We start from the raw sequence: 26091 nt of genomic DNA, 5'->3' as shown, positions 1-26091 counted from the left end.
TAGAAGACATTTGCCCAAGGTACCACGCGGTGGGACTGAACCCGGAACCATGTGGTTCGTAAGCAAGCTACTTACCACCCAGCCACTCCTGCACCTACATACATAATACATACACATTTACATGTATGTATGCTGGTACCATGTAAAAACCACCCATGCTGGTGTCACATAAGAGAGCATTCATGCTGGTAACATGTACAAGTGCACCCATCCTGACACCATGTAAAAAGCATCCATATCAGTGCCACATAAAAGTGCACCCGTGCTGGAACCATGTAGTAAGTATCCAGTATGCTCTGTAAAGTGACTGATGTTAGGAAGGGCATCCAGCCATGGAAACCACACCAGAACAGATGACTGGAGCCTGGTGCAGCCTTCTAGATTGCCAGCTTCTGTCAAGCCATCCAGCCCATGCCAACATGGGAAATAAACACTAAATGATGACGATGACACACACACACACACCTATTTCTTTACTACCCACAAGGGGCTAAACACAGAGGGGATAAACAAGGACAGACACACGGATTAAGTCGGTTATATCGACCCCAGTGCGTAACTGGTACTTATTTAATCGACCCCGAAAGGATGAAAGGCAAAGTCAACCTCGGCGGAATTTGAACTCAGAACGTAACGGCAGACGAAATATGGCTACACATTTCGCCCGGCGTGCTAACGTTTCTGCCAGCTCACACACCATCATCATCATTGTCATCATCGTTGTCACCTAACATCCATGTTCTATACTGGAATGAGTTGGACAGTTTGACGAGATCCAATGGGTCTAAGCACTACATCATGCTCTAGTGTGTTTTGGCATGATCTTTACAACTGAATACTCTTCTGGATGCTAGTCACTTGGTCATATCTACTGGGTGCATTTTTCATCTCACCAGCACTAGTGAGGTCACCATGCAACTCAATGATTATGACTCCCAAGTGGATGCTGGCTTTATGCTAAGAGTCGAGAGATTAAAATGTGTGAGAAAGAGGCGGAGCAGGTCCTTGCTGGAAAGAATTTATGTGGCTACTCACATTTGGAAGACAGGGTGAAAACAGTCAGGTAGAGCTGCAAAAAGGTAAATAGTTGGGATGTGTCCAGATGGCCTCTCAAAAATCCAAGGGGAGTAGAGGTGAATAGAAACAGAGGAATTAGGAGCATGGCTGAATGGATTAGTGTTTTGCATGACATTAGGGTGTTGGAAAATATATATTAGTGACAGAGGCAGTATGAATAATTCAGAGAGGGATTATTTAGGCAGTATTACCGTAAAACTTCAAGTATAATCTGCATTTTTTTCCCAAAATTTAAAGGTCAAAATCCCTAGTGCGTATTATTCATGAGGTTAAAAATGAAAAATATTTTCTAAGCAATGTCCGAGTCTCTATTTTTGCTGTCCAGCAATGTTTATTCAGATGCATTTTGTGATGTAGGGCACGAAAATACCTTAAGCTAAGCCTGAAAGCAATGAAGTCATAAAAGAATCGTCCATAACTTGCAGTAAGCAACATTTATTAAACGTCATTACTGTTATTTCTTTATTTTCTGCAAATAAAGTTACACAAAAAAGCTACACATTTGCATTATGTTATATATACAATAATAATAAAGGACGTTACCGTATACAGTTTTACAAACCAAGGACATTATTTAGCCCTCCTTGACTCAAGTTAGAGAAGGGATGCATATTATATACAAGGTTTAGGTTTTTCAGAGGGACAGCCCCCTAAAAATCCCCTGTGTATTATACTCAAGGGTGGACTATACTCGAGGATTTACGGTAATACAAAGAGGGAATATTTATCTCCACTTAAACCTGGATATTCTGTTAGAACAAACTATACTGCAGTAGATACCATGAGAGATACTCTCCTATAGGCTTTTGGTGCAAATTGCACACTTGTTTAATGCATTCTTGCATTTTACACCAAAAAGCCAGTATGAGAATTTCTCTCATATCTACTGCAGAATAATTTGTTCTAAAAGAACATCGACATTTAAGTGGGGATGAGTATTTCCTCTCACCATTAGGGTGCTGGATTCATTATCACAACATTGTAGATTTTATTTTTGGACTGGGTAGGATGAGGACTTAGTACCCTTGAACAAGGTACATAATTTCACAGTGCTCCAGTTAGCTCAACTGAAAATTTCTACTAGGTTTATGCTGGTATAGACCTCCCTCCTGTTAGATGTCTCACCCTTGAAGTGTAGAAGGGCCAAGAGCATGACTACATCCGCTCGTGACTACATAGTCACCTATAACAACTAGCAAAAGTGTGGTGCAAGCTAACAAATCATAACTCACTTGCAGGTGATGCCTAAGCCTTTTCAAACCTCCCTCTCTCTTTCTCTCTCTCTCTCTCTCTCTCTCTCTCTCCTTACAATTTATATCATCATCATCATCAAAGGCAGTGAGCTGGCAGAATTGTTAGCACCCTGAATAAAATGCTTAGAAGCATCTCATCCATCTCTATGTTCTGAATTCAAATTTCATCAAGGCTGACTTTACCTTTCATCCTTTCAGGGTTGATTAAATAAGTACCAGTTAAGTACCAGATGTAATCGACTTAATCCCTTTGTCTGTCCTTGTTTATCTCCTCTATGTTTATCCCCTTGTGGGCAATAAAGAAATAAGAATTCGAACTCAGAACATAAAGACAGAGGAAATACTGCTAAGCATTTTGCCCAGCATGCTAACAATTCCGCCAGCTTGCCACCTTATGGCCATAGACTATTAGGAATGGATGGAAGCACTCCATCGGTTACGACGATGAGGGTTCCGGTTGATCCAAATCAACAGAACAGCCTGCTCGTGAAATTAACGTGTAAGTGGCTGAGCACTCCACAGACACGTGCACCCTTAACGTAGTTCTCGGGGATATTCAGCGTGACACAGAGAGTGACAAGGCCAGCCCTTTGAAGTACAGGTACAACAGAAACAGAAAGTTGTGGTGAAAGAGTACAGCAGGGATCACCACCATCCCCTGCCGGAGCCTCGTGGAGCTTTTAGGTGTTTTCGCTCAATAAACACTCACAACGCCCGGTCTGGGAATCGAAACCGCGATCCTACAACCGCGAGTCCGCTGCCCTAACCACTGGGCCATTGCGCATCCACAGACTATTAGGAATAAATACCATTACAATCATTTACAACTACCACACAATGCCAAGACAAGGAAGCAAACAATTATACACATACACATACATGCACACACATGGATCCCTATTTCATTAGTTTTTTTCTTTGCTTTTCAGCCTGTACCTTGCGGGTCTCACCACTGGGGTTTTCACAACCTGGGGCATGTTCTATAGAAATGTAAGTATCTCAGACTAAATAATCTCTCTTTTATAAAATTGATTTGTAAATAAACTCTTTTGAACATTTTCACCATCATCATCATTACCATCGTTATTGCCACCACCACCACCACCACCACTACCGTTATCTTTACTATCATTATCAGCAGCAGTGCCACCATCATTGTCATTATGAGCCAAAAGAATGGGGAGGCTGTTGCTAGAAAAAGCAGTCAAATCTCCCCTGAATTGCACACTGCCATTAAAAAAAAATGATACATTGTACTGCATTGTCTAAAGTTCGTTTTTCATGGGAAAAAATTGGGATGGTCACAGATGGAACGCTTTTGATCATGGCTCTACTTGATCAGAACATCATGATCATTCATTATCATCATGCTTTTGCTGCTGCTGCTACTGCTGCTGTTGTTGTTGTTGTTAAGCAACAAGACAGGTAAGGGTGATTAGGTGATGGTCTAGGGCTTAGGGGGTGGGAGACCACAGACCTTGGAAAAAAACTTTGGTTGTCTTGTTGTAGTCGAGGGTTCTTCATTGATGGCCAACACCACTGGGAGGTGGCCCTTGAAGTCGCTGGAAATGGAGTTCTCCAGGTCCAAATTCTTAAACGGCTGCTGCTGTTGCTTCTTCTTCTTCTTCTTCTTCTTCTTCTTCTTCTTCTTCTTCTTCTTCTTCTTCTTCTTCTTCTTCTTCTTCTTCTTCTTCTTCTCTTCTTCTTCTTCTTCTTCTTCTTCTTCTTCTTCTTCTTCTTCTTCTTCTTCTTCTTCTTCTTCTTCTTCTTCTTCTTATTATTATTATTATTATTATTATTATTATTATTATTACTACTACTACTACTAATGTATTAACCATTTATTCAATAATACACCAGATTTCTGTGTCTCACTACATCATTCTCTGATCCATGCCCGAATAACTATATCTTCCCACCTCTGTCATCTATCACTCTCCTTCTGCTGCTGCTCTTGTCACCAACATGCGGTACCACCAATAGTTCTTTCACTAATAGTGACACCACTGCTAGTCCTCTTACCAACTATTAGTGATACCACTAATAGGTCTTTCATTGACATGTAGTACCACTGATAGTCCACTCACCAACATGTAGTACTACTAATAAGCATTTCACTGACATGTGGTCCCACTCCTAGTCTTCTTACTAACATGTGGTACCACTACTGGCTCTTTCACTGACATGTGGTACCACTGATAGCCCACTCACCAACATATGGTACCACTAATAAGTCTTTCACTGACATGTGGTACCATTAATTGGTCTTTCACCAATGTGGTACTACTGATAGGCCACTCATCAACATGTGGTACCACTAACAGTTTTTTGACAGACATGTGGTATCACTGATAATACACTCAACAACGTGTGATACCACTAATAGTCCTCTTATGAAACTTATAGCGTCACTGATAATCCTCTAACCAATATGTGATACCACAGAGACTGATGTGGATCTCAGCTAGGCCAAGGTATGGTATAACAAGCAGATATCATACAGGCCATACCTTGTTATTCAGCTAGACTACTTGTATGCTATAAGTCGGCTTTATAAGAGATCACCTTGAGTTACATAGCTGCAATAACAACAACAATAACTACAGAATCTTTCCATGGTCTTTGTTTGCCACTGCATGGATTGGATACAGGAAGAATTTAGTATCTTGTTCACGAGCACAGAATGACAATGGTCTTTCTTATTAAAAAATGGATAACTTTCATAAAGAATTTTATCTTATGATTTACATTAAATTTTTATATAAATTCTGGATGAAATATAAAATAAGACAAAAATTACCAAAAAAAGGAAAGGAAGAAGGAAAAAACACTCATAGTTCTTTGTAAATAAATGGCTTATTCCATGAAAGATGAAACATTGTTAAATTTTGTATCCAAAAATTCAATTGCCAAAAATTCTATAGTTCCACTCCAAAAACTAAACTGAATATATGAAAGAGCTTTTGAACTCCTCTACAAAAGAGTTTATTATTTTTTTCCCCTTTGCATACAGCATTGTGTATGTGAACATTTCATAAACTAATTCTAGGGAATGATAAATTGGCTTGAAAGCAGATATGTATAGTGGTGTATTCAGTGGTGGTGATGGTGGTGTGGTTGTGGTGGTAGTGTTGGTATTGGATGGTTTTGGTTAATACTCTTCGAGACTCTCTCATCCACTCCTTCTCCAATTTTGCTTCAAAAGTTATCAACAATGTATAATGTAAATATTATTATCATTATATATATATAGATAGATAGATGGATAGACAGACAGACAGACAGATAGATAGATGATAGATAGATAGATGTTAGATAGATAGATAGATAGACAGACAGACAGACAGATAGATAGCTGATATATAGATAGACAGACAGACAGACAGATAGATAGATGGACAGATAGATAGATGATAGATAGATAGATAGATAGATAGAGGATAGATAGATAGATAGACAGACAGACAGACAGATAGATAGATGGACAGATAGATAGATGATAGATAGATAGATAGAGGATAGATAGATAGATAGATAGATAGACAGACAGACAGACAGACAGACAGACAGATAGATAGATGATAGATAGATAGATAGATAGATAGATAGATAGACAGATAGATAGATATACATAGATATAGCAAGAAGCAGAAGGCATAAGAAGTGAACATAGATTTATTGCTTCATATGACTTCTGTATGATTACAGCTGTTTTGTAACCGTTTACTGTGAAAGCCACATGATTTCCCAAATCCTTATTTTATACTGCTCTTATGTTCACTTGGAGGATACATTTTCTGCACCTCAACACCACCACCCATATATAAAATGCAAAATATATTTCTTTATTACCCACAAGGGGCTAAACATAGAGGGGAGAAACAAGGACAAAGTATTAAGTCAATTATATCGACCCCAGTGTGTAACTGGTACTTAATTTATCGACCCCGAAAGGATGAAAGGCAAAGTCGATCTCAGTGGAATTTGAACTCAGAACGTAACGGCAGACAAAATATGGCTACGCATTTCGCCTGGTGTGCTAACGTTTCTGCCACAAAATAGCCATGAGTCTCCTCTAATTGATATACAATGCTGAGTTCTGACTGTTAGTGCTCCATGCTTTTATTTTATATTAAATATACTCCTCTGTTTCCAATGATATTAAGTTCTACTTCCTTTGTTGTTGCATACATGGTTTGTTAGTATGTATGTTTGTGTGTCTGTGTTTGTTTCCCCCTCCCACCACCACCATCACTTGACAACCAATGTTGGTGTGTTTACATCCCCATAAGTTAGCGGTTTCGTAAAAAGAGACCAATAGAATAAGTACAAGACTTACAAAGTATAAGTCTTGGGGTTGATTTGTTCGACAAAAGGCAGTGCTCCAGCATGGCCGCAGTCAAATAACGGAAACAAATAAAAAGAATAAGAGAATATATATATTATATATATATATATATATATATATATATATATATATATACTTTATTGATAAATCATATTACTCTATATATATATATGTGTGTGTGTGTGTGTGTGGTGTGTGTATATATATGTGTGTGTGTGTGTGTGTATGTGTATGTATATATATATATATATATATATATATATATATATACACACCCACACACACACAGAGTAGTACCTCAGTTTTCGAACAACTCTGATCACAAATAAATTGTCCTTTAAATATATATATATATAAAGCACGATTTATTCATGATAAGAGATTCATTCGAAAACCAAGGTACTATTGTATATATTTAATGACATAGATACGTATTTATGTAGATATATGTATATATATATATGTATATATATATATATGTATATATATATATATATATATATATATGTATGTATAGATATATATATGTATATGTACGTATAGATATATATGCATATGTATGTATAGATATATATGTATATGTATGTATAGATATACAGATACATATATATATATATGTATGTATAGATAGATATATATGTATATGTATGTATAGATATACAGATACATATATTATATATATATATATATATATATATATATGTTTCACTCATAAACACACACATCACCTGGTCTGAGATTCGAACCCGCAATCCCTCAACTGCAAGTCTGCTTCTCTAACCACTAGACCATGTGCCTCCATAGCAATGATACTAAATCAAAACAAAATTTCTAGCTTCATTTCCTACCACATTAACTTAACTACTTTTGGGTAAATGTCGTCTACAATAATTCTGGGGTGACCAAAACCTTGTGAGTGGATTTAGCAGATGGAAACTGAAAGAAGCCCATTGTGTATTTTTTTCTACCTATCTATCTATCTATCTGTCTATCTATGTCTGTTTATCTATGCATGTTTGTGTGTTAGTGTTTGTATACTCTTTACTCTTACTCTTTTACTTGTTTCAGTCATTTGACTGCGGCCATGCTGGAGCACCGCCTTTAGTCGAGCAAATTGACCCCAGGACTTATTCTTTGTAAGCCCAGTACTTATTCTATCGGTCTCTTTTGCCGAACCATTAAGTTACGGGGACGTAAGCACACCAGCATCGGTTATCAAGCGATGTTGGGGGGACAAACACGGACACACAAACATACACACACACATATATACAACAGGCTTCTTTCAATTCCGTCTACCAAATCCACTCACAAGGCTTTGGTTAGCCCAAGGCTATAGTAGAAGACACTTGCCCAAGGTGCCACACAATGGGACGGAACCCGGAACCATGTGGTTGGTAAGCAAGCTACTTATGCCTATGTTCGTATGTTCGTATCTCTTTGCCTTGACATCACATAATAGTTGTAAAATGATTGTCACTGTCATACAAACAGCGTCATTGACTTCCACTATTCTGCGAGAACATGTCTGAGTGTTGCCGTGCTTGGAAACCGGTGAGGATTAGCGACAGTAAGAGCATCCAGCTGTAGAAAGTTTCTCTCTATTAATTTTGACTGACCCATGCAAACATGGAAAAGTGGACATTAAGGAAAAAACGGTGATTGAACTGGAATATCATCACCACTATTCCTGCAAGCACCTCTACCACCAATCACTGTCTCTAACACTACCACCATCACTACCACTACCACCATGACTATCACCACCTCCACCACCACCACTATCACTTCCACTATCACCATTACTATCACCACCACATCACTACCACTACCACCATCACCACCACCACTATCACTACCACTACCACCATGACTATCACCACCTCCACCACCACCACTATCACTTCCTCTACCACCATTACTATCACCACCACTATCACTACCACTATCACCATCACCACCACCACGTCCACTACCACCATTACTATCACCACCACTATCACTACCACCACCACTATCACTACCACCACCACTATCACTACCACTACCACCATTACTATCACCACCACCACTATCACTACTACTATCACCACTACTGCCACCACCATCACTATCACCATCACTACCACCACTACTGCTACCACCACCACCACTACAATCCTCTCCTTTCCACCAACATATCACCCTACCAGCACATCACCTCACCAATGCTACCATTGTCATTGCCTATACCACAACCACCGCTACCACTAACACTACTCTAACTACCACCACAGCCACTATCTCCAGTGACCACAGTAACAACCACCCCAGCCACCACCACTGCCATCATCATCACAAACATCACCACCAACACCATCATCGTCATCATCGTCGTCGTCGTCATCCATTCATGTATCTTAAAACTCTCTCTGCTTCACCGATTCATTGCCGTAAGTTGGGTGAGTTTAAAGACATTATCAGGAAACCGTTGTTTGGAATCATAAAAGACTCACACTCTCTTTCTCTCTTCAATGATGCTGTTCGTTAATAAATCTAAAGAAAGACAAAAGTCTCTCCATAATGATGTCTCATTAATAAACTGAGCAAAAGAACAACAGTCCTTCTCTTTCTCTCTCTCTCTCTCTCTCTCTTCCCCTCTTTCCTTCCCTGCTTCTTCTCTCTTAAATGATGTCGTTCGTTAATAAACTGAGTGAAAGTAACAAACCATGTTTTAATTAACACATTTCTACGACGATCAAGTAGAAAAACTTTATCGCAACCAAGGCTGATTTCTTAATTAAATCTCATAGTTTGCATGATTCTGTGTGTTTTGTGTACGCATATGTGTGCATGTGTGCATGCATGCATGTAGGTAGGTATGCATGCATGTTGATTGCACTGTGTGTGAAGAGAATGTGTTTGTCCATGTGTATTGTGCATGTCTGTGTGTATCACATATGTTTGTATTTGTGTATTATTTGCTGCATGTATGCGTGTTATGTGAGTGATTCTTTGTGTTTGCTTTGTATATATTTTTGCATGCATGTTGTGCTGTCCTAGCTCAACCCTGAACAAGTAGTCCTGGGGCATGCAATTGTTTTGCACTTTCACGGAAATGATAATTTCAAAATTTTGGCACAAGGCCAGCAATTTCAGGGGAGTGGCTAAATCGATTTACATCAACCACCCCTACCCCCAAGTGCTGAACTGGTATTTATTTTACCGACCTCCAAAAGGATGAAAGGCAGAATTGACCCTGACGGAATTTAAACTTAGAATGTAAAGATGGACAAAAAGCTGCTAAGCATTTTGCTCAGCATTCTAATAATTCTTATTTCTTTATTGCCCACAATGAGCTAAACATAGAAGGGACAAACAAGGACAGACAAAGAACGTAAAAGCAGATGAAATACCTATTTCTTTACTACCCACAAGGGGCTAAACACAGAGAGGACAAACAAGGACAGACAAACAGATTAAGTCGATTATATCGACCCCAGTGCATAACTGGTACTTAATTTATCGACCCCGAAAGGATGAAAGGCAAAGTCGACCTCAGCGGAATTTGAACTCAGAACGTAGCAGCAGATGAGATACCACTAAGCTTTCACCCGGCGTGCTAACATTTCTTATTTATTTATTGCCCACAAGGAGCTAAACATAAAGGGGACAAACAAGGACAGACAAAAAACATAAAAGCAGGCGAAATACTGCTAAGCATTTCGCCCGGCTAATAATTCTGCCAGCTTGCCACCTTGCATTTTTCACTGAAATAATGAGGTGTGATCCACAGATCCATGTTCATATTTATACTGTGTCACCATTTGTTTGAGAACCGTAGTGCACACTCTGGCTGAGTGAATTGTTTGCAGTGCAGGGTGACAAGCTGGGGATTTGGTACTCTCTCCATAATCCAGTCTATTTCTGTACAGCTGTAGACTGTGACAGTGGTCAAAGCAGAAAAGGACTTGGTCAGAATCAACAGTTGCTTTTTCCTCTACTCGTCCCAGTCCAGTGATTGAGATTAACGAGGTTATTGCTGTTGTAATTATTCTATTTGTCTGTGTGCTCTTTAGGTTTGTCTGAGCTGAATGAGAAAGTTATTACTCTCTCTTTTACTCTTTTCAGTCATGTGACTGTGGCCATGCTGGAGCACCGCCTTTAGTCGATCAAATCGACCCCAGGACTTATTCTTTGTAAGCCTAGTACTTATTTTATCAGTCTCTTTTTTGCCGAACCACTAAGTTACAGGGACATAAACACACCAGCGTCGGTTGTCAAGCGATGTTGGGGGGACAAACACAGACACACAAACATGCACATACATATATATATATACATATATACGATGGGCTTCTTTCAGTTTCCGTCTACCAAATCCACTCACAAGGCTTTGGTCAGCCCGAGGCTATAGTAGAAGATACTTACCCAAGGTGCCACGCAGTGGGACTGAACCCGGAACCATGTGGTTCATAAGCAAGCTACTTACCATCTAAGCTGTTGTAGTTGTAGTGTTCACTACACCATAGCCAGTCCTAAACCAGGTTGAAAGAGGAGCAGGGTGGTAGTCATAGTTAACAGCTTTGCACTATAAATTTTCTCCATTTCTACAGAAACACCAAGAGAACATATCAAACCAGTCTGGTAAGAGAAGTTTGTCTTTAGAGGCTGCATATGACACCTGGCGACATCTACAATCCATTGAGACAGATAGAGATCTCTTGTTGGCACTGTGTGGCCTATGTGCAATCAAGAGAATTTAGATGTTGGCAGCAGTAGTGTTCTGGGATGTCGTAGGTGTATCTGAGTATCTGGATGAAGTTTGGGACCAGACCAAGGTGGTAGCTGCCATCAGTTGGTTTCCAACATCGACAAGCTAAAACCATCTTGAAGGAGATCCAAGCAACAGTTGAAAGAGCCGACCATTGTATATGGCTGAAAAGGAATGATGACACCTGGCCAAAGAGTTGATGATCCCAAAATGGTCAGTCAAAACAACAGGTGAGGGCCTCACATCAGCAATGGGGGTTAATGCACTGTAGAGCCATCAAGAGAAAGGCCCTGAAACAGTGCGTAGGAGTGGCTGTGTGGTAAGTAGCTTGTTTACCAACCACATGGTTCCAGGTTCAGTCCCACTGTGTGGCACCTTGGGCAAGTGTCTTCTACTATAGCCTCGGGCCAACCAAAGCCTTGTGAGTGGATTTGGTAGACGGAAACTGAAAAGAAGCCCGTCGTATATATGTATATATATATGCGTGTGTGTATTTGTGTGTCTGTGTTTGTCCCCCTAGCATTGCTTGACAACCGATGCTGGTGTGTTTACATCCCTGTCACTTAGCTGTTCGGCAAAAGAGACCGATAGAATAAGTACTGGGCTTACAAAAAGAATAAGTCCCGGGATCGAGTTGCTCGATTAAAGGCGGTGCTCCAGCATGGCCGCAGTCAAATGACTGAAACAAGTAAAAGAGTAAAGAGAGTGCACATTCTCTCTTGATGACCCCTGAAACCTGTAGTAGCAAACTGATTCCACATCTCTGTAACAATAGGAATTGTGGAACTGACACTTGTAGCAACAGACTATGTCTCTTGCAAGTAGAGATGGTCCTTTATTTTTAGTATTTTTGCTCCTGTGGCAGGCAGTCTGTGCACAACCTGTTATGATGGGTTCTATACTATTTTATATTCATTCTTTGTCATTTATTGTGCCTTGTGGCAAAATTAGGGACCCTGGTATGACTAGTGTAGTTCATGAGGGATATAATATTAGCATTCATAATGTCATTTGGTGCCTTCAAATATTTAATCTAGTATTTAGTAGATATGCTTTGTGCAGTTTTTAATTATTTAACCCACTTGGGCCGTGTACTAATAAGAATAGTGTCTGCACAGATAAAATGATATAATGAGGATGTGACTATTTACTTTTCAAATGTCTGTGTATGTGTAGAGCATCTGTGTGTATGTGTATATATATATATGTGTGTGTGTGTGTGTGCATATATATATATATTTATATGTGTGTATGTATGTATGTGTGTGTATATATGTATATATATATATATATATATATTCATGTGTGTGTATGTATATGTATGTATGTGTATATATATATGTATGTGTGTGTGTATATATATATATATATCTATACACAAAAAATGATCAAAGTCTACACTGTCTAGAAAATTCTTATTTATTCCAGTTTTAATGTGTTTTTATCAAAATAGGTTTTCGACTTATTTCATAAGTGAAGATTTCAACTTAACGATTTAATCACAACATTAATTTTTATTTATTGTGCTATAGTTATCTTACTCTGCAAGATAGCATTTTTAATGTCCCTCTCTTTATACTTCAGCATAACTATAGAAGTGTATTCTTGAGCAAAAAATAAATAATTGCTCAAAAAAAAATAACTCAAGAGTAACAATTGTAGGCAAACTATTGGACAGAATCACAAAAAAATAAAATCCAAGGGAATAATAATAAATAGGCCTGTCTTTCAACCACCATATCTGTTCACCCGAATCGCTACTTTCCTCATCATTTTCTCTAATTTCATTGCCCAAATCATTCTCGTTGCTGGCATAAATTTCAGCTCTTCATCTAAAGGATAAATCATTTATGATTTCCTCATCTGCGTAGTCTAGGCCTTGCTTCCTTTCAAGATAGAGTGCTGGGTTCATCACATTGCCAGCCTCCTCTGGCCCTTGTGCCAGTGGTACATAAAAAGCACCCACTACACTCACAGAGTGGTTGGTGTTAGGAAGGGCATCCAGCTGTAGAAACACTGCCAGATCAGACTGGGCCTGGTGCAGCCTCCTGGCTTCCCAGACATCGGTCAAACCATCCAACCCATGCTAGCATGGAAAACAGACGTTAAACGATGATGATATATATATATATAAATATATCATTATCATCATTTAATCTCCATTGTCCATGCTGGCATTGGTTGGATGGTTTGACTGGGCTGGCATGCTGGAAGCTTGCACCAGACTCCAGTCTGATTTGGCATGGTTTTCTATGGCTGGATGCCCTTTCTAATGCCAACCACTCTGAGAGTGTAATGGGTGCTTTTTGAGTAACACAGGGCTGTGTTTATGTGGCATGGATGCCAATTTGCATGACATTGGTATCTGCTACGACTGCAATTTTGCTTGGCTTGATGGATCTTCTCAAGCACAACAATGTCAAAGGTCTCAGTCATTGCCTCCATTAGGGCCAATACTCATGTATGTATGTGTATATATATATTTATATATATATATATGTATGTATGTATATACATACATAGGTATTTGTGAGAATCTATGATGTATTCGTGTCATTATGTTTGTCTCTCATCACTGCTTGATGACCAGTATTGGTTTGTTTACATTCATATAACTTAACTGTTTGGCAAAAGAGACTGGTAGAATAAGTATGAAGTTAAAAAATTAATAAGTACTGGGTATGATTGGTTCAAGTTAAAACCTTTCAAAGCAGTGCCATAGCATAGCCACAATCCAATGACCAACTGAAACAAGTAAGACAAGACAACATACAGACACACACACACCTATACACACACACATATGCACATAATTTTCTTTCTATTTTTGTCTTCAGTCACACAGAAGCACACACCTATTAACATGCGCACATACACTCACATAAAATCACACACACACACACACACATGTACATATGCATGTATGTATGTGTGATTTGACCAGTATATGGGAACATTTACATATGAAGAGATTGTTTGCAGTGAAAGAATGTCTGACCTGTCATTGTCTACCAATGAAAGATTTTGGCCCACAATTTCTGTAGATTACTGATTTATTCATACAGACAAAAGAAATTCATAAGATCTTTACTTTACAATCTCGACATTTATTTATTCTGTTGAATAATAATTCTTATCTGACCAGAACTGTCCTGTTTGTTAATCTTGCTGTCCGATTTCAATGTTGAGTTCTTCCAAGTAGGCACAGCGCCAATGTTTGCATGAAAAGTGTTACATTTGATTAAACTGGGCCCAAGAATATTAAACAATAGGTCTGTGTAGGGAGGACAAGGGTCTAACTTGTCCAGTTGGCATGAGTTTACTATTCTGAAGGAACCTTTTCCTGCCAATTACAAGTAAAAAGAGGATCCTTTAGCAAAGAATTACCATTGTGATAAATCATTCTGTCTTTTGTATTCTGTCCTATTAACATCTATGTATATCATGTATTCAACACACACCACACACCTACATACAATATGTATATGGCGTGCTTTTTTATCTCTTGTTTCAGTCGTTAGACTACAGCCATACTGGGGCACCGCTTTGAAGAATCTTTAGCCGAATGAATTGACTCATGTACTTTTTATCTTTAAGTCTGGTATTTATAATATCGGTCTCTTTTGCCAAACCACTAAGCTACGGGGACATAGACACACCAATATCAGTTGTCAAGCAGTAGTGGGGGACAAACACAGACAAAAGACACACCAACACAGATACATATTTATATATATATATGACTAGAGACCGAGACCTATGGAAGTATGCTGTGTGTGAGAAGACCCGGCAAGACCAGTGAGAACAGTCAAAATCAAACCAAATCAACATCAGTGGAAATTGCAGCTGTGGTTAAGCGAACCATCCGATCGTTTGTCCGTTGCCAGCCTCGCCTGGACCCCATGCCGTTGGCACGTAAAAGCACCATCCACTCGTGTCTGTTGCCAGCCTCGCCTGGCCCCCGTGCCGGTAGCACGTAAAAGCACCATCCGTTCGTGTCCGTTGCCAGCCTCGCCTGGCCCCCGTGCCGGTGGCACGTAAAACACCATCCGTTCGTGGCTGTTTGCCAGCTCTGTCTGGCACCTGTGCAGGTGGCACGTAAAAAGCACCCACTACACTTACAGAGTGGTTGGCATTAGGAAGGCCATCCAGCCGTAGAAACACTGCCAAATCTGACTGGGCCTGATGAAGTCTTCCGGTTTCACAGACCCCCAGTTAAACCGTCCAACCCATGCTAGCATGGAAAACGGACGCTAAATGATGATGATGATGATGATGATGATGATATATAAAATTAGAAAAGAAAACACCTTTTATCAATTCAAAATGAGCAATTAAATTACACCATCTAGAAAATTACATCTGGGGAAGGGGTCCAGTACCATAAATCTTCGAGTATAGTCTGCCTTTGGGTATAATATGCAGGGGATTTTTAGGGGGCTATACCTCTGAAAAACCTTGTGAATAATACGCACTCCTTCTCTAACTTGAGTCGTGCGTAATTAAACCAGCAGCACCTAGTCGAACAAACACTTCCATGCATGCATAATACAATAATGGTGGTGTTCTTAACTGTTATATGGGAATGTAAATATGTTTTCAAATTGTTTTTGTTACATGTTATTCTGTGTTCTGAATACTTTTATTTTAATAAATGTTGCTTACTGCAAGTTATGGATGATTCTTTTATGACTTCATTGCTTTCAGGCTTAGCTTAAGGTATTTTCACACCCGATATCACAAAATGTTCTGAATAAACATTGCCGGACAGCAAATAGAGACTCGGACATTGCTTAGGAAATATTTTTCAAAATGCATCTGAATAAACATTGTCAGACAGCAAATAGAGACTCAGACATTGCTTAGAAAATATTTTTCATTTTTAACCTCGTATATAGTACACACTCGGGATTTTGACCTTTAACTTTGGGGGAAAAAATGTGGATTATACTCGAGGTTTTATGGTAATACTGCCTAAATATTCCCTCTCTGTATTAATACTGCCTCTGTCACTAATATATATTTTGGGGTGAAAAATGTGGATTATACTCGAGGGTTTATGGTACTTGATTGAGGCCTATTTTATTGACCCCTGAAAGAATGAAAGGCAAGACAAATTTCACTCAGGTAGGATTTGAACCTCAGACCGTAACAACATTATTACCTGGTCTAGCAGCAGCAGCTGCTTGTTTACAACTAGTGTCTGAGAAGTGCCTAAAACAATTTATTTTAATTCACAACGTGATATATATGATTTGCTGTTATTCTAGTTTCTCTTGGCCTGTGGCCAGGCCATGCTGGGGCACAACTGTCAACGTTTTAGTCAATCATATTGAATGTAATGTATAGTCTGGTACTTAATTTATTGATCTCTGTTTACTGAATGTCTAAGTTCACCTTCAGCATAGAGCAACATAACTCAGCACGGTAATTTTGTTTGACTCATAGATTTACACAAACTCATTCACACACTTACATACACACACACACACACACACACTCACTCACTCACTCACTCTCTCTCCCTCTGTCTCTATCAATCTCTCTTACACAACTCTCTCTCTCTCTTTCTCTCAGTCTGTCTATCTATTTATCTATCTATCTCACACATGCACTCTCTCTCTCACTCTCTCTCTGTCAATCTCTCTTACACAACTCTCTGTCTGTCTGTCTCTCTCTCTCTCTCTCTCTCTCTATATATATATATATATATATATATATATATATTATATATATATATATATATTTATCTATCTATCTATCTCACACACGTGCACTCTCTCTCTCACTCTTTCTTGCTCTCTCTCTGTCTCTTCCTCTCACACAGACATACATACAAACACACACACTCTCTCTTTTTCTCTATCTATTTATCTATCTCTATCACTCTCTCTCTCTCTCTCTCTCTCTCTCTTTCACACATACACACACTCGCACACGTGTCAGCAACAGAATTATTTTTTCATGTTTGGGGATCCATATACAGTTTTGTTGTCAAAGTTTATGTGCAAAAACTTGATTATATACTTTTACAATGCACAAAATATTTAAACTGGTCATATCCAGTTTAAATATTCTACATGTTTTAAATTCAAACTGGCCAGATCCAGCCTTTCACACTTTCCCTACAATGTTATATATATATATATATATAACGACAAGCTTCTTTCAGTTTCCATCTACCAAATCCACACACAAGGCTTTGGTCAGCCCGAGGCTATAGTAAAAGACACTTGTCCAAGGTGCCATGCAGTGGGACTGAACCCGGAACCATGTGGTTGGTAAACAAGCTACTAACCACACAGCCACTCCTGCGCCTATGCAATAGGCTTCTTTTAGTTTCTGTCTACCAAATCCACTCACAAAGCTGTGGTTGGCTCAGGGCTATAACAGAAGACATTTGCCCAAGGTGCCACACAGTGGGACTGAGCCTGAAATCATGTGGTTGGGAAATAAACAGAGCCACATCTACTCGTAACCACTTTACAAAATGCTCTTTGTGCATATTATGCATTTTATGCAATTTAGTCCACGATGCCAGCGCCGCCTCAACTGGCTTCCGTGTCGGTGGCACATAAAAAGCACCATCCGAATCGTGGCCGAAGCCAGTGCCGCCTCGACTGGCTTCCATGCAGGTGGCACGTAAAATGCACCAATCCGACCGTGGCTGATGCCAGCCTCGCCTGGCACCAGTGCAGGTGGCACGTAAAAAGCACCCACTACACTCACGGAGTGGTTGGCGTTAGGAAGGGCATCCAGCTGTAGAAACATTGCCAGATAAGACCGGAGCCTGGTGCAGCCTTCTGGCTTCCCAGATCCCCGGTCGAACCGTCCAACCCATGCTAGCATGGAGAACGGACGTTAAACGATGATGATGATTACTCTAGGATGTCTTCAATCACTCGGGATATCATGTCTAAAAAAGGGGAATGGAAGAGAAAGTGATGTCATGTCATACTTGAGAAGTGGTACAAGGAACTTAAGCCAATTCAAGTTGATGAGTCAGAGGTAGATATCTTATCAGTTCTAGGAAATACTCTTAATGTTTCCTGTAAACTACATGAGTTAGTATTTCATTATTAACAAAAAGCAAATAGTCACTAGAAAACCGTTTGTCTCATTTCTACTGACTTAATTTTTGGCTTGGTTTCTGCAGCTGGATTCCCTTCCTAGCAACAACTATTTGATATATACATATATATAATAGGAAGGTTTACGAAAATAAACAAAAGACGAAGGCAGGTGGAGTACAAACAAACAATTGTATTAGTATGGCACTCAGAAATAGAAATAAAACAAGTCTTTTACGTTTCGAGCCTACACTCTTCGACAGAAAGATACACAGAAAAGAAACAAGGAGAGAAAAAAAATGCGTGTAGGAGCTAACGATTCCATATATATATATATATATATATATATATATATATTATATACATATATTATATACATATATAATATATATATATAATATATATATATATATATATCCCTCTCTCTCTTCGGAGAGGTACTGAGGCAGCTATACGCACACATACACACACGACAGTAACTTCCACCTACCAAATTCAATCACAAAGCACCGGTCGGCTCGGGGCTATAGCGGAAAGACCTACCCAAAGTGCCACGCAGTGGGACTGAACCCGGAACCATATAGCTAGGAAGCAAGCTCCCTAACCACACAGCCATGCCCGCGCCTTATATATATATATATATATATATATATATATATGTTCTTTTATTCTTTTACTTGTTTCAGTCTGCAGTCATGATGAGGGCACCAACTTGGAGAATTTTTAGCCAAATAAATCGACCCCCAGGACTTTTTTTTGTTGTTGTTCTAAGCCTGGTATTTATTCTATCAGATTCTTTTTGCTGAACTGCTAATTTACAGGGATGTAAGCACACCAGCACACACATATAAATATATATATATAAATCAAAATCAAAACAAATCAAAATAGATGAACATCAATGGAATCTGTATCTTTGTGCACCAGTGCCGGTGGCACACACTTTGTGGTACCAGTGCCGGTGGCACACAAGAGAACCATCCGACGTGGCCGTAGCCAGTTCCGCATCGACCGGCCTCCGTGCTGTGGGCACGTAACAAACACCATCCGATCATGGCCGTTCGCCAGCCTCATCGGGCACCTGTGTCGGTGGCACATAAAAACACCTTCCGAAGACCCGGCAAGACTAGTCAGTCCACCTGTGCATACCTTCCTTCTTGTGACACTTGTGAAGACCGGTGGAGGCAAGTGAAAATCAAATCAAATCAAATCAAAATAGACAAAATAGATGAACATCATGGAATTTGTATCTTGTGGTACCAGTGCCTGTGGCACACAAGAAATCCATCAGTGCTGTAGTCAGTGCGGTGGGCACATGACAAACACCATCCGATCGTGGCCGTTCGCCAGCCTCATCTAGCACCTGTGTCGGTGGCACATAAAAACACCATCCGAAGACCCGCAAGACTAGTCAGGCCATAACCCATGGCCCCTACCTGGGACGTAGTCAGTCCACCTGTGCATACCTTCCTTCTTGTGACACTTGTGAAGACCTGTTGAGGCAAGTGAAAATCAAAACAAATCAAAATAGATGAACATCAGTGGAATTTGTATCTTTGTTGTACCAGTGCCGGTGGCACGTGGCACACAAGAAAACATCCGAACGTGGCCGTAGCCAGTACCGCATCGACTGGCCCTCGTGCTGGGGGAACGTAACAAGCACCATCCGATCGTGGCCGTTGCCAGCCTCATCTGGCACCTGTGTCGGTGGCACATAAAAACACCATCCGAGCGTGGCCGTCTGCCAGCCTCATCTGGCACCTGTGTCGGTGGCACATAAAAACACCATCCGAGCGTGGCCGTTTGCCAGCCTCGTCTGGCACCTGTGTCAGTGGCACATAAAATCACCCACTACACTCTCGGAGTGGTTGGCGTTAGGAAGGGCATCCAGCTGTAGAAACACTGCCAGATCTGACTGGACTGGTGCAGCTTTCGGGCTCCCCAGACCCCAGTTGAACCATCCAACCCATGCTAGCATGGAAAGCGGACGTTAAATGATGATGATGATGATGATGATGATATATATATATATATATATGCATATATATACATACATACATACGTACATACATACATACGTACGTACATACATACATACATACATACATACATATATAGAGAGGGAGAGAGTCATGTGCACAATTATTGGCACTCTTTATCAAAAGTGGGGTTTTTTTCATTGAATTTCTCACTAAAATTAATGTCTCCTTAAATCATTTTTGGTCAATGTAGGCACAATTACTTAAGAAGCTCGAAACAAAAGTAAAATTTCCAAAACAATTTATTTCTAACAAACAAAACAGAAAAACAAAATAATTGGATGGTCCGAAATTATTGGCACCCCTACAACATTCGATGATTGTTAATCAATAGTGTATCCATTATGCTTAATAACTTCCTTTAATCCATGAGAATAGTTTTCAATTAGCTTCAGGCACAGATTAGAAGGAATTTTAGCCCATTTTTCTTTTGCATATTCTTCGAGCTATTGTGAAGGCGCGTGGCTCAGTGGTTAGAGCGTCAAGCTTATGATCGTGAGGTTGTGAGCTCGAATCCCGGACCGGGCTGCGTGTTGTGTTCTTGAGCAAGACACTTTATTTCACGTTGCTCCAGTTCACTCAGCTGTAGAAATGAGTTGCAACGTCACAGGTGCCAAGCTGTATCGGCCCTTGCCTTTCCCTTGGACAACAGAGGGTAACTCTCTAGGTGCAAACCTATGGTCAGTGTCTGACCGAAGGGGGTCACAACAATTCTTCGAGCTGCTTCAAATTAGATGGCCTTTTTGCTTTCACTCTTTTCTTTAGCTCCACCATAAGTTTTTTATTGGGTTTAAGTGAGAACTTTGATTATATCTATATTATTTTATTTCAACAAATTTTGGGTTAAAAGTGAGGTATGCTTGGGACCATTCTCCTGCATGAAGGTCCAATGGTGTCCTAATCCCAGCTGCTTTGTCCATTACTCTTTTACTCTTTTACTCTACTCTTTTACTCTTTTACTTGTTCCAGTCATTTGACTGCGGCCATGCTGGAGCACCGCCTTTAGTCGAGCAAATCGACCCCGGGACTTATTCTTTGTAAGCCCAGTACTTATTCTATCGGTCTCTTTTTGCCGAACCGCTAAGTGACAGGGATGTAAACACACCAGCATCGGCTGTCAAGCAATGCTAGAGGGACAAACACAGACACACAAACTTATACACACACATACATATACATATATATATATACATATATACGACAGGCTTCTTTCAGTTTCCGTCTACCAAATCCACTCACAAGGCTTTGGTCGGCCTGAGGCTATAGCAGAAGACACTTGCCCAAGATGCCACGCAGTGGGACTGAACCCGGAACCATGTGGCTGGTAAGCAAGCTACTTACCACACAGCCACTCCTGCGCCTTCAGGTTTTCATTCAAAACATCAAGATAATTCTCTTTTTTTCATCATTCCTTCATTTCATATTAATTTTCCAGTGCCTTCAGCAGAAAAACCGCTCCACAACATTATACTGCCTCCACCATATTTGATGGTATTGATAGTATTCTTCGGATTGTAAGCTTCTCCTCTTTTCCTCCAAGCAGTAGTCCTATCATTGTGACTGAATAACTTGAGTTTGGTTTTGTCAAATGACAGAACAGAATGCCAAAAATGCTCAAGCCTCTTCAGAAAATTAAGTGTTGCTGCTTCAACTATGGTATCTTCCAGAGACAGCACACCTCCAATCCACCTCTATTGAGAGTTCAAGTAACCGTTGACCTTGAAGTATGAACTCCAAAAACTGTTAAATTGGGCTTCATCACTGCAGTTGTTATCTTAGGATCATTGTTAACCATTTTAGCTAACATTTGCTCTTCTTGTTCTGAAAATAGTTTCTTTCTGATACATCTACTCTTGTTCTCCTACAAGGCAGTATGTTAATGTTTTATGATTATGTTGCGAACAGTTTATCTATCCAAATTGAGATTCTTAGATATTGCCTTGTACCCATCTCCAGCAACCAAGCATCAACAATTTTTTCTCCTTTGAGTCAGAACTGTATGTCTGCACATTCACAATGATGCCACGGTTAGAATAGTTTGTTAACCAAAAGAAGGTTGCAAAATGATTGTGCAAATGATGTTACATAGCCTTGCCAAAACTTATTCTAGAGGTTTCTGTATTTAAGAAATGTGTCAGGATGATATAACCTCTATTAGTTAACACAAATTCTTATATTCTAGTCCAAATCAGTCCGAGGCTATAGTAGAAGACTTGCCCAAGGTGCCATGTGGTAGAACTGAACTGAACTTGGAACCATGAGGTTGAAAAAGCAAACTTCTTACCACGCAGCCACACCTATATGTATATATATATATATATATATATATATATATATATACACACATTACACTCTTGGAATGGTTAGGAAGGGCATCCAGCTGTAGAAACTCTGCCAGATCAGATTGGAGTCTGGTACAGCCATCTGGTTCGCCAGACTTCAGTCAAATTGTCCAACCCATGCTAGCATGGAAAGCGGACATTAAACGATGATGATGATATATATGTATATATATATAGTGAATAATAATAAGGGTAAAATTAATCAATTAGTAATTAATAATTTTAATAATTAATAATTTTACCATTTACAGTATACTTAAACATTACTTTATATAATTAGGGTTCAGCAAAAAAATTGACTTTACCACACACCGAACTTTTAGAAATAGCAGCCAAAGAATTTAGCTATTTCCTCTACTATAAGAAGAGTCTCCCAGACAATGTATACTCAAAAACAATTCACGTAGGCATATATATATATATGTGTATATATATATATATATATATATATATATATATATATATAAAAGTGAACAAAACAAAAGAAAGTTGCCCTCAGTACATTTGTTATGAGTTACATATAATCTTTTTAATAACAGTTTGTCTCAGCTTCGTATGACTTTAAGTTTCATGTATATGTAGGACTTGTCCATTTCATCAGATACAAGGAACACCCATCATCTAATGAGAGGGACCTGTCCAATGTGCATACAAAATTTCTGTCATGTGAAGCTGTTATTAAACACATAGAGGGAAATTGTGGAAGGGTTAGACCCAAAAAGATGTGGGACGAGGTAGTGAGAAACGATCTTCAGAGGCTGAGCCTCACAGAGGAGATGACAAGGGATCAAGACTTCTGGCAATTTTCTGTGCTTGAGGAGGCATGTAAAGCTGATTAAAATCATGGTCATACACACATAGAGGCAATTTCTTTAAGGCCATAACCCTTCCCTCCACTTCCTTGTCCTACTGGGGTAGCCAAGTATCTTCTTTGATGCCCCCATGGGTGCTGGTGCCTCATAATAAGCACCCGTGCTGGGGCTACGTTTCATAACACCCATGCTGACACCACGTGAAAAGGCACCTGTGCTGGAGTCACATAGAGAAGCAACTGTGCCAGCATCACATGAAAAAGGGCCCATGCCAGCACCCCATAAAAAGTACCTGTGCCAGCATTACATAGGAAAGCACTCAGTACACTCTGCAACGTGGTTGGTCTTAGGAAAGGCACCTAACTGTAGAACTTGCCAAAACAGATGACTGGAGCCTAGTGCAGTCCTCTGGCTTGCCAGCTCCCATCAAGCCTGTCCAACTCATGCCAGCATCGAAAACAGAAGTTAAATGGTGATGAAGAGGAGGACAGACATACACACGCATCAAGTCTTTTATTATCAGACTGATGCTTTTGTCAACCCAAAGTTATTAGGTAGATGGCATTTGCCCAAGGTACTGCGCAGTAAGATAGTGTTCAGAACCAGATAGTTACATAGCATATTTCTTCACCACATTGCTATACCTACACCGATATATAAATATATTTGGATAGATTTTCTACCGACTTTAGATTTAGCCAAATAATTATTGATTTTATAATTAACTTGAAAAATTCTATCCTGGAATTTTACTCACAGAACAGAAAATAATAAACTATTTTAGACAGGAATATATACATATATGTATATATATATATATTTAAATATTGGACAAATTTGAATAGGAAATAAATTTTTGCAGTTGTTGTTGTTGTTGTACATGTTACACATAATCAAGCAAACCAATGATCAAAGCGGTCCAACCATGACCCTTACACTTTATTCACAGACACAATGTTCCATGACTACATTGTGTTTTTCTTTTAAGGTAGTCGCAGTGGTGGTGGTGGTGAACTTTGAGGGAAATTTAATTGCTATTTCTAGCATGTTCAATGACCACATAGAGGTTCTTCCATAACCAAGTGAAGCACAGTGGCTCACACTGTCAAGGTGTTGGTTTACTAATGACATGATCTGTGAGTTCAAACTCTAACAATTGTAGCGAATGTTATTACATTCTTGGGTAAAATATAATTCACAGACATAGAAGTGGCTGTGTGGTAAGTAGCTTGCTTACCAACCACATGGTTCCGAGTTCAGTCCCACTGTGTGGCACCTTGGGCAAGTGTCTTCTACTATAGCCTCAGGTTGACCAAAGCCTTGTGAGTGGATTTGGAAGACGGAAACTGAAAGAAGCCCGTCGTATATATGTATATATGTATGTATGAGTGTGTGTGTGTGTTTGTTTATGTGTCTGTGTTTGTCCCCCCAACATTGCTTGACAGCTGATGGTGGTGTGTCTACGTCCCCATAACTTAGTGGTTCAGCAAAAGAGACAATAGAATAAGTATTAGGCTTACAAAGAATAAGTCCTGGAGTTGATTTGCTTGACTAAAGGAGGTGCTCCAGCATGGCCACAGTCAAATGACTGAAACAAGTAAAAGAGTAAAGAGTAATAGAGAGTATAATTCTTGCCTCAGTTTGCCTGATTCACAATAGGTTCCACTCTTTCTTTTTACAGATAGCATGCTTATCTGTAGGAGGCAGAATCCAGTTGTAACAAGTTCGTTTTATTTTTTTCAATAGAATATTAAATTTCACATTCATGCCAGCCATTATTGCTTGGCTAAGTCCACCTTTGACCTAAAAAAAGAAAATCATAATTCAATATAACTTTTGCTTGACGCCTTGGTTTACACATGCACACACACACACACACACACATCATTATCATCATCACCACCACCACCACTACTGGCATCATCATCATCATCATTATCTTTATCTGTTATCTTCCCTCAAAAACTACTGGCCCTCTGCCAAAATTTGTAAACATTGTTGTTGTTATTATTATTATTATTATTGCTATTATTATTATTATTATTATTATTATTATTATTGTTATTGCTATTATTATTATTATTGTTATTGCTATTATTATTATTATTATTATTATTATTATTATTATTACTATTATTATTATAAAAAGAATTTTCTTGATATCTGCTGTATTTACACATTATTCACCAGGTACCACCCACATACCCAAGGTACATAACCGGATATGATGTTCTTGACGCTTTAGCAATCAGATTTCTCTAACAAATTCAATGCTTATATATTCACATTGTTTTGAATTAATCATACATTATCTTGCAGCTTCGAGATTTTAATGATGTGATTGTTTATATTCAGAATGGCATTGTATGGTAGGTGTGAGAGGACAGATCTGGGCAG

The 26091-nt window shown here is 39.3% G+C and overlaps 1 protein-coding gene across 1 annotated transcript in view; it reads left to right on the top strand.

Annotated features, from left to right (window-relative positions):
- Nucleotides 1-26091, top strand: part of LOC115223849 (oxygen-dependent coproporphyrinogen-III oxidase) — a 484483-nt gene that overhangs the window by 291610 nt on the left and 166782 nt on the right. The window contains exon 5 of the mRNA XM_036513000.1: nt 3260-3320. Coding sequence (XP_036368893.1) covers nt 3260-3320 — 61 coding nt within the window. The remainder of the gene's footprint in view (nt 1-3259; nt 3321-26091) is intronic.

Source organism: Octopus sinensis, linkage group LG24 (assembly GCF_006345805.1).
Source record: "Octopus sinensis linkage group LG24, ASM634580v1, whole genome shotgun sequence".
NCBI lineage: Eukaryota > Metazoa > Mollusca > Cephalopoda > Octopoda > Octopodidae > Octopus > Octopus sinensis.
Note: the sequence above shows the minus strand (reverse complement) of the source record. Positions and strands in the feature narration are given on the sequence as shown.